Source organism: Prenolepis imparis, unplaced genomic scaffold (assembly GCF_030444845.1).
Source record: "Prenolepis imparis isolate NDT839.2.m4 unplaced genomic scaffold, iyPreImpa1.0 SCAF_13, whole genome shotgun sequence".
Lineage (NCBI taxonomy): Eukaryota > Metazoa > Arthropoda > Insecta > Hymenoptera > Formicidae > Prenolepis > Prenolepis imparis.
In genome coordinates, this window is record NW_028141171.1 from 8,711,510 (window position 1) to 8,726,629 (window position 15,120).

General features: G+C 28.5%; 4 protein-coding genes across 6 annotated transcripts; 3 read left to right on the forward strand and 1 right to left on the reverse strand.

Moving 5' to 3' along the window:
- Positions 1–66: 66 nt before the first annotated feature.
- Positions 67–3,708, forward strand: Nmd3 (60S ribosomal export protein NMD3). Of its 2 annotated transcripts, XM_083052501.1 has the most exons (13): positions 67–115; positions 565–638; positions 737–871; positions 955–1,105; positions 1,360–1,494; positions 1,620–1,728; positions 1,808–1,958; positions 2,046–2,188; positions 2,259–2,410; positions 2,778–2,893; positions 3,038–3,220; positions 3,300–3,527; positions 3,587–3,706. In XM_083052501.1, the coding sequence occupies exons 2-12, from the start codon at positions 580–582 to the stop codon at positions 3,493–3,495; spliced, it is 1,530 nt and encodes a 509-aa protein (XP_082908627.1). In that variant the 5' UTR covers positions 67–115; positions 565–579; the 3' UTR covers positions 3,496–3,527; positions 3,587–3,706. The 2 variants fall into 2 exon arrangements, with proteins under 2 accessions (XP_082908627.1, XP_082908626.1); XM_083052500.1 differs by having other exon boundaries at positions 3,300–3,708.
- Positions 3,709–4,137: 429 nt separating this feature from the next.
- Positions 4,138–8,083, forward strand: LOC145944266 (sphingomyelin phosphodiesterase). Its single transcript, XM_083052498.1, has 8 exons — positions 4,138–4,260; positions 5,042–5,352; positions 5,750–6,136; positions 6,226–6,398; positions 6,507–6,707; positions 7,139–7,487; positions 7,575–7,765; positions 7,836–8,083. Exons 1-8 carry the CDS (start codon positions 4,188–4,190, stop codon positions 7,951–7,953), a joined length of 1,803 nt encoding a protein of 600 aa, XP_082908624.1. The 5' UTR covers positions 4,138–4,187; the 3' UTR covers positions 7,954–8,083.
- Positions 8,084–8,189: 106 nt separating this feature from the next.
- Positions 8,190–10,044, reverse strand: Uqcc1 (Ubiquinol-cytochrome c reductase complex assembly factor 1). The gene is made up of 6 exons (XM_083052502.1): positions 9,865–10,044; positions 9,478–9,690; positions 9,269–9,341; positions 8,818–8,984; positions 8,517–8,711; positions 8,190–8,383 (listed from the first exon to the last, which is right to left on the reverse strand). The coding sequence occupies exons 1-6, from the start codon at positions 9,895–9,897 to the stop codon at positions 8,288–8,290; spliced, it is 777 nt and encodes a 258-aa protein (XP_082908628.1). The 5' UTR covers positions 9,898–10,044; the 3' UTR covers positions 8,190–8,287.
- A 204-nt stretch (positions 10,045–10,248) lies between these two features.
- Positions 10,249–14,586, forward strand: LOC145944265 (uncharacterized). Of its 2 annotated transcripts, none has more exons than XM_083052497.1 (9): positions 10,249–10,384; positions 10,787–11,131; positions 11,212–11,535; positions 11,686–11,854; positions 11,929–12,069; positions 12,240–12,400; positions 12,486–12,720; positions 12,803–13,180; positions 13,424–14,585. In XM_083052497.1, exons 2-9 carry the CDS (start codon positions 10,790–10,792, stop codon positions 14,446–14,448), a joined length of 2,775 nt encoding a protein of 924 aa, XP_082908623.1. In that variant the 5' UTR covers positions 10,249–10,384; positions 10,787–10,789; the 3' UTR covers positions 14,449–14,585. The 2 variants fall into 2 exon arrangements, with proteins under 2 accessions (XP_082908623.1, XP_082908622.1); XM_083052496.1 differs by lacking the exon at positions 10,249–10,384 and adding an exon at positions 10,409–10,589 and having other exon boundaries at positions 13,424–14,586.
- The last annotated feature ends 534 nt before the right edge of the window (positions 14,587–15,120 follow it).

A 15,120-nucleotide genomic window follows, 5' to 3' on the forward strand; every position in this document is an offset into this window, starting at 1 on the left:
ATGAAAGGAGCAAAATTTTCTCTGCCTTCTGATTGGTCAATCACAACTCTGCTCTGCTCCGACAATATTTTCGAACGCAGTCTAGTATGACCGTATTTTATCCTATATCCACGCGGTTAGTATCTTGTTTTACTGGATTCATTTTCGCGTTTTTTAATTGAGATTAGGTGCCCGAATAATCCCAGACGAAAATGTTTGTTCGAATGTTAAATTCTGTCTATATATGTTGGAAGGAAATTAAATTTTATCGAAAAGAAAATCAAACCTTTTGAAATATAACCTAGAAAGGAGATTTTTATGTCCTTATGATTTATATATAATAATGGAAGAAAAATTAAAGAGATAAATAAGAATAAAAATATATAAAGAAAACGAGACTTTTAATTAAGATACAAATAATAAAGATTTTATGTTTGTTTTAAATATCACATGTCATTTTAAATGTCACATATGGAATGTTGTATTGTACACGTATTTATTTATTAGAAAATTTTGCTAAATTTTTATAAAAAATTCTACAAAAAAAGAAAAGGGTAATTAATTAAAATTTCTTTTTGTTTTTAGCTATATATAGACAAAATGGAGAACACAATGGAATACATTGAAGCTTCTGATATAGCTGAAACTAAGAGCATGATGTATGTACATATGATATATATATATATATATATATAAGACATTCTGATGAGATAAAAATTAGTTTTTGTATTTATAAATGATTGTTATTAATCCGCAGCCTTTGCTGTGATTGTGGGACTCTTATCGAGCCAAATCCTGCCAATATGTGCGTAGTGTGTTTGCGTAACCACGTCGACATTACAGAGGGAATTCCTAAACAAGCTACCTTACAGTTTTGTAAGAATTGCGAAAGGTTTGCTATTTTTTGAATAAATATTGAAAATTTAGCATCTACATATGAATAATGATTTGATTCAAATTAATATCACATGACAGATATCTTCAGCCACCTACTGAATGGATTCATGCTGCATTGGAATCCAGAGAGCTTTTATCGCTGTGTTTAAAGAAATTGAAAGGATTAAATCGTGTAAAATTGATAGATGCTGGATTTATATGGACAGAACCACATTCCAAAAGATTAAAAGTAAGTTCCATTGTATGTATAATACAATTAAAATTTAGAAGAAAATTATAATACTTATGTACAAGTAATAAATCAAAATTATAATTTAAATTAATATTGTATTGGGTTAAAGTAAAGTATTAATTGTAATGCATAGATACTTGAAACTTATATAAAAGTATAACTTTTTATATACAATAATTATCTTTACTGCGCAGATAGTGTCTATAATAATATTTAATAGTAATTATTTATATTTAATATTTTTCTTATAGGTGAAATTAACTGTTCATGCAGAGGTAGTTGGCGGTGCAGTTCTGCAGCAAGTATTTGTGGTTGAATATATTGTGAATCATCAAATGTGCAATGATTGTCATCGTACAGAGGCTAAAGATTACTGGCGTGCGAGTGTAAATTTCAAATTTTGCAGTTTAAAAAGAATTTGAAAGAGATTTAAATGCCAATTGATTATATACATGTCCTTTTTGTACACATGCACATACATATACATGACATATTCATATCTCTTTTACAGGTACAAGTTCGGCAAAAAGCGATAAACAAAAAAACCTTTTTTTACTTGGAACAGCTTATATTAAAACATAAGGCACATGACCAAACACTGGGTATAAAGCCTATTCATGGTAAATATATTTACGAGAACTTTTGTATTACTAAATAAGAATTACATATATATCTAAAATCTTTTTGTAATATTTACAGAGGGTTTGGATTTTTTCTATACAAGTGAAGCTACGGCTAGAAAAATGGTTGATTTTTTACTAACAGTCATACCATGTCAATATCAACATTCAAAAAAATTGATTTCATATGATTGTCACAGTAACATATACAATTACAAATTTACATACAGGTAAATATATATATATATATATATATATATATATATCCAATGATATGTATTTTAATTTTATTTAATAACTTTTTTTACATCAAACAGCGTCGATATTGTTCCAATCTCCAAAGATAGCGTAGTTTGCTTACCACGAAAGTTAACGCAGCAATTGGGTGGAATCAGCCCTATCTGTTTGGTATATAAAATTACAAATTCAGTGCACCTTATAGATGTTTCATCAGGGCAAAGTAAGTCACAATATTAGTACTATTATATAATTAATTTAATTAATGGTATACAGCATTTTCATTTTTTTAGTTGCTGAAGTAAGCGCGACTGTCTACTGGAGATATAACTTCAATAGTATATGTAATCCGAAACAATTAACAGAATTTGTTGTGATGGATATTGAACCAATAAAATATACAGATAAAAAAACTTTCCCAGGGCAAGGATCTATTTCTCAGAAAGTAAGTCTTTTTCCTGTACAAAATATTTCAATCAGTCACATTTAAATGTCTATATTATTCAAACTTATAATTATTGAAAAAATACTATATCTGTATGTGCATTATTTGATGATTTGATTCAATACATCTTATAATCAAGAAATAATATATTTCTATAAATATGTTTGATTTATCTTATAGAAGAAAAATTATATTTTAATGAATATTTAAGTTTTTCATTATATATGATTATTGATAAGCACAGGCATATATATCTTGTTAACAATATCAGAAATTAATATGTATTCAATTTATTTTAGATGAATTTACTATATATGATAATTAATTAAAAATCTCTTGAATTCACTATATGATAATTAATTTCTAGCACGTCATAGCGGACGCGTGGCTAGTGAAAGCATCCGAATTAGGCATAAACGATAATCTAATTCATACACGTACACATTTAGGCCATGTACTTAAGCCAGGTGATTCGGTTTTGGGGTAAGATTATGAAAATTAATTTATAATAAATGTACAGTACATAATATTATAATAATCATTATAATGACAAATAGGATATATATATATATATATATATATATATATATATATATATAAAAGTTGTTTCTTTTTATATCGTTGCAGCTATGCTCTAAAAGATAGTAATATCAACGATACCAATTTCGATAAACTAAGCGAAGATATAGTACCCGATATTGTTCTGTTAAAAAAGTTTTATGGTCATGATAAGGCGGCTCGCCGCAGGGCGAGAGTCTGGAAGTTGAAACATATCGCTGATGAAGTATTCAGTATGAGTACCGAAAATAAGTAAGAAACGATATATATAAAATTTATAATACATCTTATATATGCAAATTATCTCATATGAAATGATTTTAATTTACAGTGAGTATAATGAATTCCTCGATGATTTGGAAGAAGACCCGGAATTGAGGCAGAACATCAATATATTTCGGGACTCTAGGAAACAAATTCCTGTTGATACTAATGAAATAGATCCGAGTATTCCGCAGATTACACTTGAAGAAATGTTAGACGACCTTGTAATCGAAGATACTGACATGACCGAAGTTTCCGAATAAAAAAGCATACATTTGGAAGAATAATCTTTTCTGTAAGTTACATCTACAAAAAAAATGTACTCGCGAAAAATTTCAAAATATATTTTTTTAGAACTTGGCGATGAATCACTATTACAATTTATTTCGATAATTTATATATATATAATAATTATTATATAATAATTCACAATGTTTAATATTGTAAGATTAAAGATAAATCAATCTATTACTTACTATCGTTTTGACAATATATATTTTATGTATAAAAAATCGATAAAAATAAAACGAATAATAATATAAATAATTGAACTTCTTTTCTATATTTATACGATTATAGAAGTGTTAATAGAATACATATATGAGTAGTATTCAGAGCGTTCGTAGAACGAACAATCATGTCCAATAAAGAATATTTCAATTCTGAAATGTGAAAATAAGCTAGACAAATACATTCTGTATGTTTTCATGCGATGATTTGTTTATGCAGATATTAAATAGATTTCTATCAATATATATTATATATATATATATATATATATATATATATATATATAGAATTCCCCTATAATATCTGTATCAATATTTTGAAGAGGGGATTAATGATGATAGAAGTGGGGAATTAAAGATATAATAACGCTTTCGCATTAACATTACTTGTACAATCGTAATTCTTTATTAAAGTGATGTATTGATTGGAATTCAGTCTTATCAATATGCAGTTTTATAAAATATTATTTTTTGCACTCTTATTAAAAGTTGCAAATAGTGATGGAACCATTAATAAAGGTATACAGAGTAATATAATTACTTAATTATTTAATATAATTACGATCAGTGTTTTGATATTCTAATCAGTGTATATATATATATATATATTTTTTTTTTAGGGCTATCCTATTTAAATAAGATTTGATTTATTTATACTTAGTTTTATAATCGAATTGATTGAATAATCAGATAATATATAGTTATTTCAATTTGATCCAAATAACATACACACATAAAACATATAGTTAAATACATATAAAAAAATTATTTTTATTAGTTCATTAATTATTTTTATTGGTTTATTTGTTATTATTATTATTAATAAAAAAAGATATGCATATAAATGATTTTTTGGATTAAAAGATTTAATTCAAATTATCAGTTTATTGTGTTCATTCAGATTACATTGTTGACAGTAATGTGAGCTTGATAATGTCACTAAAAGATTAAACTTATCAATTGTTTTATCCAATCAAGATTAAGCTATTTCAATCATCGACATATAGTATATATGCCATATATATGTCTATATATGTCGATGATTTCAATACATAACACTTCAGAAAAATATATATCTCATAAATCTATTCTGGAATGTATTTTATATAGAACTTTATAAAAAAAATCGTAGAAACAGAAAACATTATATTTTGCATAAGATAAAGAATATAAAATATTGTTATATTTATCATATTATTTATCGTTATAAAATAAATAAAAAATAAGAAATTCTATATATATATATTTTATATCATTTTGAGCTGTAAAAATAATGAGATTATCTGCATGTGTTTTACAGATGAGATGATATTACGCTTTAGTGATGAAATTAATAATTGGGTAAAAACAGGAGAAGGGTCTGAAGAATTTCAACGTTTACTCAGTAATTTAGCTCTTCCAACTAATTTACACCTTATAAATTGGCGTAGTTTCTCCGGTGAAAGAAGCAATGTTATTTGTACACTATGTCGTTCTGTTTTCAATACTTTTATGGAATTTCGTAAAAACGGCATGTCGGCAAATTATATAAAATCTAACGTAATTAAACTTTGTACTCGATTGAATATTGAAACCGAAAAAGTCTGCAATGGTGTGGTGACTCTCAATTTGGTAAATAAATTTTATGATATATTATTTTTTTTATATTCATCATATAAATTTTAAATGAATCAAATGATATAAATATTGCATTTTTATCATGTTTTTTATCATATTTATGTAATATAGACGAAATCATACGATGATAACTGATATCTTTTGTTATCATTGTTATCTATCACATACTGATTTGTGAACACATATTTAATCTTATCCCATACAGCATCAAAACCAAAACATGTCTAAAATCGGGACATAAGACGTCTTTAAGATGTCTTTAAGATGTCTTTAAGATGTCTTTTAGACATTTTGTCATAAAATATCTTAAAGACGTATTAAAGATGTCAAAGATGTCTAAACATGTTTTGGTTTTGATGCTGTATGGGATCTAAGTATTTCTTATTTGCAGCCAATAATTTTGCATATCGTAGACACAAAACCAAATTTAACAGCGTCTACAATTTGTGGAGTTATATTAGAGTCAAAATCTTGCCCGCTTATCGATGACGAATTCAATTGGACAGTCAATATTGATAGTGGTCCTCCAAAATTAGTCGATGCTGATGAGAGTGAGGAGATTATAAATATAATACAAATAACAGATATCCATTACGATCCGAACTATGAACCTTATGGTAACGCAAATTGTAATGAACCAACATGTTGTCGAAGAGGACAACATTATACGAGTATAAGTATTAACAAAGTGGCAGGCTACTGGGGGGATTATAATTATTGCGATAGTCCATGGCATGCTGTCGTTGATATTTTGGAACAGATTAAAGCCACACATCAGGTACGCAGAAAAAAATATATTATATATTATTTGTAGAGAGATCTTGTTAAAAATGTGTCATTTGTATTTTGAATTTTAATGATCCCCAGAATATCTCCTACGTTTATTTCACTGGTGATGTAGTAGATCATGGTGTTTGGGAAACCTCTACTATGGGAAATATCATGAGTCTTTACAAGAGTAATTCGAAAATTTATGAAACATTCAGAAATGTACCTGTATATCCTATTCTGGGTAATCATGAGGCACATCCTGTAAACTTGTAAGATATTTAATTGTTTAGCCACAAATATATAGATATGTCTTTCGTTAATTTCAATTTAATTGTTACATTTTTAGATATTAATCCTTTTGTAAAATTTTTTTCTAGATACGCGCCTAGAACTGTCACCAATAACGAGATAAACACACAATGGCTATTTGACACAATGGCTGATTTATGGATCAATTTGGGATGGTTACCAGAATCTACTCGTCTTACTATTCTAGAAGGCGGATATTATACGGTTTCGCCTAAAAAAGGATTTAGAATTATAGCTCTAAACAGCAACGTATGTTATTTTGCTAATTGGTGAGTCTACAATCCTATTTTAGTTTTATTTAACAATTTTTTCTTTTATATATATCCTTGCTTTTTTTAATTTCTCCTTTATCTCAAAAGAATATATGCATATACAGGATGATCTAAAAAAAAAAGAATTGAAAAACTTATAAGCACACAAAGATAGATAAAAATTAGAAAACATATTGTAGAATATGTGTAGTATATAACATAACACTTGAATCAATTTTGATAAACATGTGGGTAATATTTGCTAAACTCGCCAATATTCTATGTGTTTATCAGTTTATAGAATATTCACAAAATAAATAAAAATATTGCATATTCACTCTACATATATATTTTTTAGATCACCATGTATTAATTTCATCTAATAAAAAATGTGAATATCATAAAATAGCACACAAATATATTATCTTTTAATAAAGAACAATTTATAGGTGGTTGTGGTATCAACCAAGAGATCCTTACGGTCAATTGCAGTGGTTAGCAGATACCCTTTTGCAGGCCGAAAAGGACGGCGAGTTTGTGCATATATTGGCGCATATCCCATCCAATAACGAATGTCATGTTACGTGGAGAAGAGAATACCTTAAGATTGTAGATAGATTCGCCCGAATTATTAGAGCACAATTTAACGGCCATACACATAACGATGAGATACTGTTGTTCTACAGGAACGATAATAGTACGACGATAAATAATGTTGCTTGGAATGGTGGTAGCGCAACTCCCTCCGTAAAGTTAAATCCCAACTATAAGCTGTATATTGTTGACAATAAAAATTATGTGAGCGTTCTGTCGTTTCTCAGTAAAATATTATATAATTTATAGAGAGTCATTTTTAATCTTTAACATATAATAAAACTGTTACAGGCGGTAAAAGATATAGAGACCTGGATGTATAATTTAACTCAAGCGAACGAGAACGCTCCTCAACGACCATCATGGTACAAGTCGTATTCATTTAAAGAGGAATATGACATTCCCGACTTGTCGTACAATTCGTTACACAATTGGCTGCATAAACTAGCACGCGATGACAATTTGTTAAGTCGCTACTACAGGTAATGTATAGAGATTTAGATGAAACATTTGTTAAATATATTGTGGCTCATCCGATAATGATTGATTTAGGAACTTTTTCAAACGTGCCGAAGCATCATTGAATACAGAGTGTGATACAAAATGCATGAGAGCTTATGTGTGCCGTATAATTACGAGCCTAGGGGATCATAAAACATATTGCAATTAAATATGTTACTTAAGAAATATATTATTAAGAAGAAATGTATTTTTTAGTTAATATTTCGGATTGAAAATCGTAGATGATTATCGAATGAACTTGATGTAATACTCTATGCAATAAAATACTATATATAATACTCGATACAATAAAAATATTATAAAAAAAGTATTTCTAGAGAAAATAACACTTTATGGAAAACAACATTCTAAATTTATTATTACTATATTCATTATTATTTACTACAGTAATTTTTCATTGTATTATTATGATCTGTATTTACAAGAACGTATTTCAATATCTGCTATTTATTAAATATATCTATTAACATTTTGAAAAACAATTAATATTGATGCTTGCATACATCTTTTATGTCTATTAATTTAAAAATGGGTTTGCTTAAAATTTCATGACTTGCTAACTTATCAAGTAAACAAATCTGCAAAATGAATAAAAAACGAAGTGAGTTAAGAAGTGACATTTTTGTAAAGTATCATATCAAGCAAGTCATGGCAAGTTTTCGACTTACACCGATAAGAGAATAAACTCTGTTAAATATTATTAAAACTTACCTGTTTTCTAATATAAATAATAAGGGTTTCAACATGTTCTGGATTATTGCATTCTAAACAAAAGAATCTCCTCCATAATGCTCCTGCTAATACTTTATCATCAGATTGTATGCCTTCGTCATATCCTATTAAAGCAGCATTGAATTGTTCTGATAATTCTTTTATTTGCTTATTCTTAGTTTTTTCAGTCATTGTCTGCAATTGCCATATTTAATAATCAGTAAAGAATAGTCAGTAAACGACTATGATAAGCATAATAGAAAAATATATGATAATACACTGAAAGTATAATGTTACTTACACCTAGATTTTCTACTCTGGCTTTTGTGTCTTCCCATAGTGTACTTACTACAGTATTTCTGACTATCTTGCCAGCATTACCTTCAGCCATGTAACGAACCATTATCATCCATACGTGAAGTTCTGTCACCAGAAACCAAGAGAAAAATGTATCTGGCATGTTAAAATCTAGAGAACATGTTTAAAATTAAGATCAAAAATTAAGATAGATAAGAATTAAGATATTAAATATTAAAATTATAACAATATTGTAATACAAAAAATTATAAAGAAATATAGATTATAGTGATAAGTTTTAATTTAATGATTAAAACAAACAAATATTTAAATAATATTATCTTTAACAGAATATTCACACAATATACATTTAACAATAAGTTATACATATTTATGATTAATTTAGGACATCAGAAATAAATTATAAGAAATGTATTATCGATAAAGAAACTTACATTTGTAGAAAAAAGGATAATCTACTTGAGTCATTACTTTTTCATATAGAAATTGACTAAGTGCCATATATCTCTGTAATAAATCATTAATCAATTTAGCCCAAACTTGAAACATTCTTTTGTAACAATGCATATTAGACATCTACTATATGCATTATCTTTGTTTTTAAGTGATAAAAAAAGACTTAATATAGCGAAACTGTAATTACATATTTCTGGAGGTCTAAGAGACCAATTTTTCTGAGCGTTCTTTCTATAATTCCAACTGGTCGTATAACTTCAATTGTAGATGTGCAATGTACAGATGTATGGATACTCTTAGGTTTTAGTAGATGCATCGTAGAAACTCTTGGTAATAGTCTGGCAGTGCTAAGATATCCATGAATCCGGAGTGCTTTTTGCGTTAGTATTAACGCCGAATTCTAAAAAATACGTAATAATATATATATACATTTATTATGATGATATAGGGAAACCTAATTCTCTAAATTAGGAGTTACACAAAAGTGTAATTATATTAGTTAATTGAGTACATAATTACGGAGGTTATATATATATATATATCAATAAATAATATAATGGTGACATAAGCACACCTGTAATGAAAAAAGTGTCCGGGTGAGAAACATCTCGATATAAATATCCTACTCGCCGACACGAGGAAGAGAAAGAGGATACACATGTGTACGTAAGGGCATGACTAAAGTGCTGCCTGTCAAAAACTTTTGCCAAACGGTAAACGGGAGAACTTCGACGGGAAAAATGGAGGTCGTGCATTGATGGATGAGATACGCGCGGTGTTTAAGAAGGAATTTCTCTCTCGTATGCGAATAGAGTGGCACGTTACCCCTCGAATTCGTTAAAGCCGTTCATATTCTGCCGAAATCGGTCGACACGCAAGAGATGAACATCGAGGTTGACGAGTAAAATGAAGGAGAGACACGAGCTCGTCGCTCGCATCTCGTCTATATACTGTGATACACCTATCTGGGAAAACGCTACGTTTCTGCGGATTTTTTTTGCGGATGCCTGATAATCGTACTATTACGCTCTGTATAAGATAGATCGGACGACGTCCTATCATTTTCGCAACACTTTAGGATATGATTTATATCAGTACGTTTCTCCCTTTGAATTATATATATATACATCTATAAATACAAGCTCATTAAATTTGATGAATTTCATGAAATTTCATGAGAGTCACATTTAGGAATCTCTTTATATTTCCACGAACATGCTTTTTATGCGACGTGGTGCACAAATTTTGTAAATAAGAAAATGTAATTACGAATCTCTCATGCGTTATACAATTAACAGTGTAAGTAATCTGTATGCAGATATTGTCAGAAATGTGTAGCAGAATAATATCGTATAAGTCACTCTGTATAAATCTATTTTAACATCAAATGTATTAGATGTATCGCAAGAAAGGCTTTAAATTATATAATTGTAATCTGCAGATACTTTGAAAATATATTATACATTTGTTGAAATACACAATTTTTGTATTTTCAGAAAATGAAATCTATACAGACCAAGAGTAAAAGCAGGAAGAAAAACGAGAAACTTGGTAAAGTAAAATTTTCCACCAAGGATAGTCCAGTTAGTCCTGATTTATCCAGCTTACGCAAACCAATTGATACAAGTGTATCTGATCTTTGCCAAGTTAGTAAGCTCCTCGAGAATGGCACTGACGAGGTTAAATCTATCTTATCATATGAATGCAACATTATATATGAATGCCGTACTTGTCACAGTTTATTTAGGAGTATTATAAACTTGATATCTCATAAAAGAGAATATTGCAGAAAAAAGTTTGATGTTACACTTCATAGAAATATATTGCACAATTATAACTCGGTAAGTAGAGAATATTTATTATTTGTTAGTATTACCATTGTTGTTATTTATCACATGTATAACGAAAATTTATTTTTTAGCACTCTAAAGAATCAATAATTCAAATGTTTAAGACGGACCAGACAATAATTAAGGATAGCATTAAGAATGATAGAATACTTAGGAGTCAAGTATCGAAAGAATCACACAAAAAAGATCTCAGTAAGGTAATAGATATGCTCAACAAAAAAAGAGAAGAAAATATGGATAATAATTTATCGAGTGAATTAAAAGACACAATTTCTGATGCTCCAAGTAACCAACACATTTATTTGGAATCTATAAACACAAATTGTTCTGCGGTATATCAAACTGTTAAATCATCGAACAAAGTTGTTAATACTGCGAATTTAATGAAAGGACAAGTAGGTGTTATATTAAATTTGTTAATCTTTCTTACTACTTATTACCTGTAATATTTAAAAATGTATACTTAGAGTTATATTGTACATATATGATATATTACACATTTTATTCCTATTGTGATTGTAACTGTTACTTCTTTTGGCTTTTAGCTAGCAAAGTTACAAGACACGATAGATCAGAATACCGTCGTATTAGAAGGACAAACACTTGAAAATCACATGGAAAAGAGTGATAGTCCTATTCAAATAGATATAAGTGATGAGGAGAATGAATTATTAGCAGATAGATTATCTACAAATAACTTGGCTTGCACAATATGTAATAAACGGTTCTTATTTTTGATACAATTGTAAAATATTTGACAAATCTGAGAAATCTCTTGGTCTTTATAGGTAATGCAAAATTTTCAACAAAGAAGACATTAACTGTTCATATGAAAACACTACATACATTTCAGCGCTTATGTTATCCTTGTCCTTTCTGTACAAGTATATTTGCAAATTCATGGAGCGTTTATCGGCATTTATATAAAGGTAATTATAAAGTATATAAAGATGTAATGCAGAAATATGTAAATGCATGATAATACATTATTTTTGCTGCCAAGGTTTAGAGCATTTCTTAATATGGTATTTTTAAAAAAGATTTGAAATAATTTATCTCTATAATCCAATTAGCTATATAAATAACTTTCAAATTACAGTTCATAAAAAGACTAATGAACAAGTGCGTCAATTAAGATCTCATATTCAAGAAAAAGCATTTCATAGAGAAACAACTACGATGGAAGATTTAGAGAATGCTCGTACAATTGAAGCGTCTGCTTTGGAAAATGTGATAACAAAGGATAGTGATAAAACTCAGGTAAACCATTTATTAATGTTTTTAAATTATTTTTTCCTTATAATAGAAATGTACATGTTAAACATAATAATTATATCTTTTATAGAAATCAATGAATCATATAGAATCTACTGTAGAGCCTCAAAGTTATGGCAGACGTAAAAAAAGATTGAATAGAAGAGTAACTTTGTCAACTCCTTTGCAAACAATTGCTACATGCGATGAATCTACAACTACAATCAGACAATCTAATGAAACATTATCAAATTCAACATCTAATAATATGTTGTGTGAAACAGAAGACGTCCATGAAGTAACAAATGTGGTTATAAAACCATCTAGTAAGAAAAATATATTAGACATCAATAACACTATTAATAATAATATATACCAATTACTAATAATGCATTAAATATATATTAGGTATTCATTCTGGACGTGTATCGTCATCTCCCGAGATTTGTGAGGAAAACGAAACATCCATTTGTGTCCAACGTGTTTCTAGTCTTAGTAAAGAAGCTTGGGATATGCTAGATAAAGACAATTATCCCGCTGAATGTAATTCTGTAGATAGCAATAATGATCTTCATAAAATTACACCATCGATAACGGAAGATGATAATAATGAATTATTGTCTTCTGAGAATGAGAACCAAAATAATTCTGTATCCAACATAAATTTACAATCATTCGAAGTTGTATGTACAAGTGAAATTGACTTGGACACTGTGGAGATAAAAAATAAAAAAGAAAAAATATCAGACCATCAATCTGACAAGATGTCATTGACAGATTCAAGAGGTGAGATTATTTAATTTGTGATTGCTATAAATTTTGGTTACATATATATATATTCATTCAATAATGCAATGAAAAAAAGGTTTTAATTAAATAAATAGAAAATATATATACATATACACATATAGATAGCAAAAGTAATCATTTTAATATAATTTAATGTCAAAATTACTTTTGCTACTTGAGTATGTTTGATATTATCATTAGTTTACACACAAATTAATCAAATTGTTTATTAAATTTTAGAGATAGATGTGATTGAAGTACAGGAGGATAATTCCAAGTTGCAATCTTCGTGTTCGATACAGTCGAGTGAAAAGAGTCCATCTTCATTAATGGAAAAAATAGCTACCATCGCAAACTTCCAGAAACTGCAGTGCCTTCTGTGTAAACGAAAGTTTACATCCATGCCCAATCTACGTAGACATATGGCAATTCATATCGGTTGGAATCGATATCGTTGCAAGTTATGCGATTTTAAATGTTTCGTCAAATGCGAATGCGTCGCGCATTGTAATAAAATACATAACGCGCAAAACAATCGCGCACTTATAGCAGAATTAGTAATCGAAATACCACAGAATGAATATACGTATAATGAAAATATCGTCATGGGCGTAACTAATACAGGGGAGAAAGCCCCCGATATTATGGATCTAACTGCATCATCGGAATGTCAATTGGAAATATATGTAAATTCAAACAATTCGAATACATGTACCGCTGTTCAAAATGAAGTTACTACTACGAATGAACAACAAGAGTCGAGTAAAAATGTTAAACATCAAGATAATGCTGATGAAAAGACCGATAAAACTGCGATAGTACAAAATTTGGCCGAGTATATGATGAATAGTGGATCGGGAAAATTAGATGCTCATCCTGATCTTAAACGAGTCGTGATGGAGGTGATATTTGGTTCAACCGACACAAGTGCAACTGCACAAACAGACTCTGATAAGCCTGCATCGAAAGCCAATAATAAAGCTAATAATGTCAGAAAATGTATAAATGATAATGATAATGATAATAATAGTACTGCATCTATTGAAACTAGAGAACCTAAGGAAGCATCTTCATGCTCAATGTCAGAAGTATCTTCTACGCTCGAAGATAATTTGAAGCACCAACGTCCTATACGCAATCGAATGAAGCCTCTAAATGATGATTTCATATACGATTTGAAGGAAATTGCATTTCGGAAGGAGTGTGCCCTTTTTAATGATTCTGGAACATTACATGTGCGAAAAAAAGCCAAATTGTACAATTGAACGTTCAATTGCATGCAATTATCATTTAATTAGTTTGATTGTTGAATTTAATATTATATATTAAAAAGATTTGAAAATAATAACTTTATAAGATTACAGATGCGCGTTCAATAAATTAATTAAGAATATTAATTGATCTGTTTGGGTAATACGCGATTCACAGTCCATTTATTTTCTAAATAATTATCATTTCGGCTAAAGAATTCGAGTATAAAGTGTAATAATCAAAATATAAAATCATATGCTTGATTGCGTCTGTTTCATATCTTCGCGGGCAAAATTTTGCGTACTATAGATGATTTATTATCTTATTAATTTCTGATATAAAAGTAACAAATTAACAAGCTACGTAAATTTCAATTAATTTCTCTAAAATATAAATTGCATATATTAAATAAAAATTATTAAAAATCGGTCCCTCTTATCGCTATATTTAGTTTTCCGTGAAGAGTCATTCAAGTTTGATAAATTTACGATCATATTCAAATAAAAAAAAATTGCACACGTGTAAACTAGCTGTAATCCCGCATTTCGCTAATGCTGCAACGTTTTTAAATAATTACACGGGACTTCTCTCTTTCGGATCTACATATTTTATACGAATAATCTTCTAGGAATTATTTCGCGAAGCTGGCTGTGTAATGATAATGATAAAATAATCATTAATTAAAT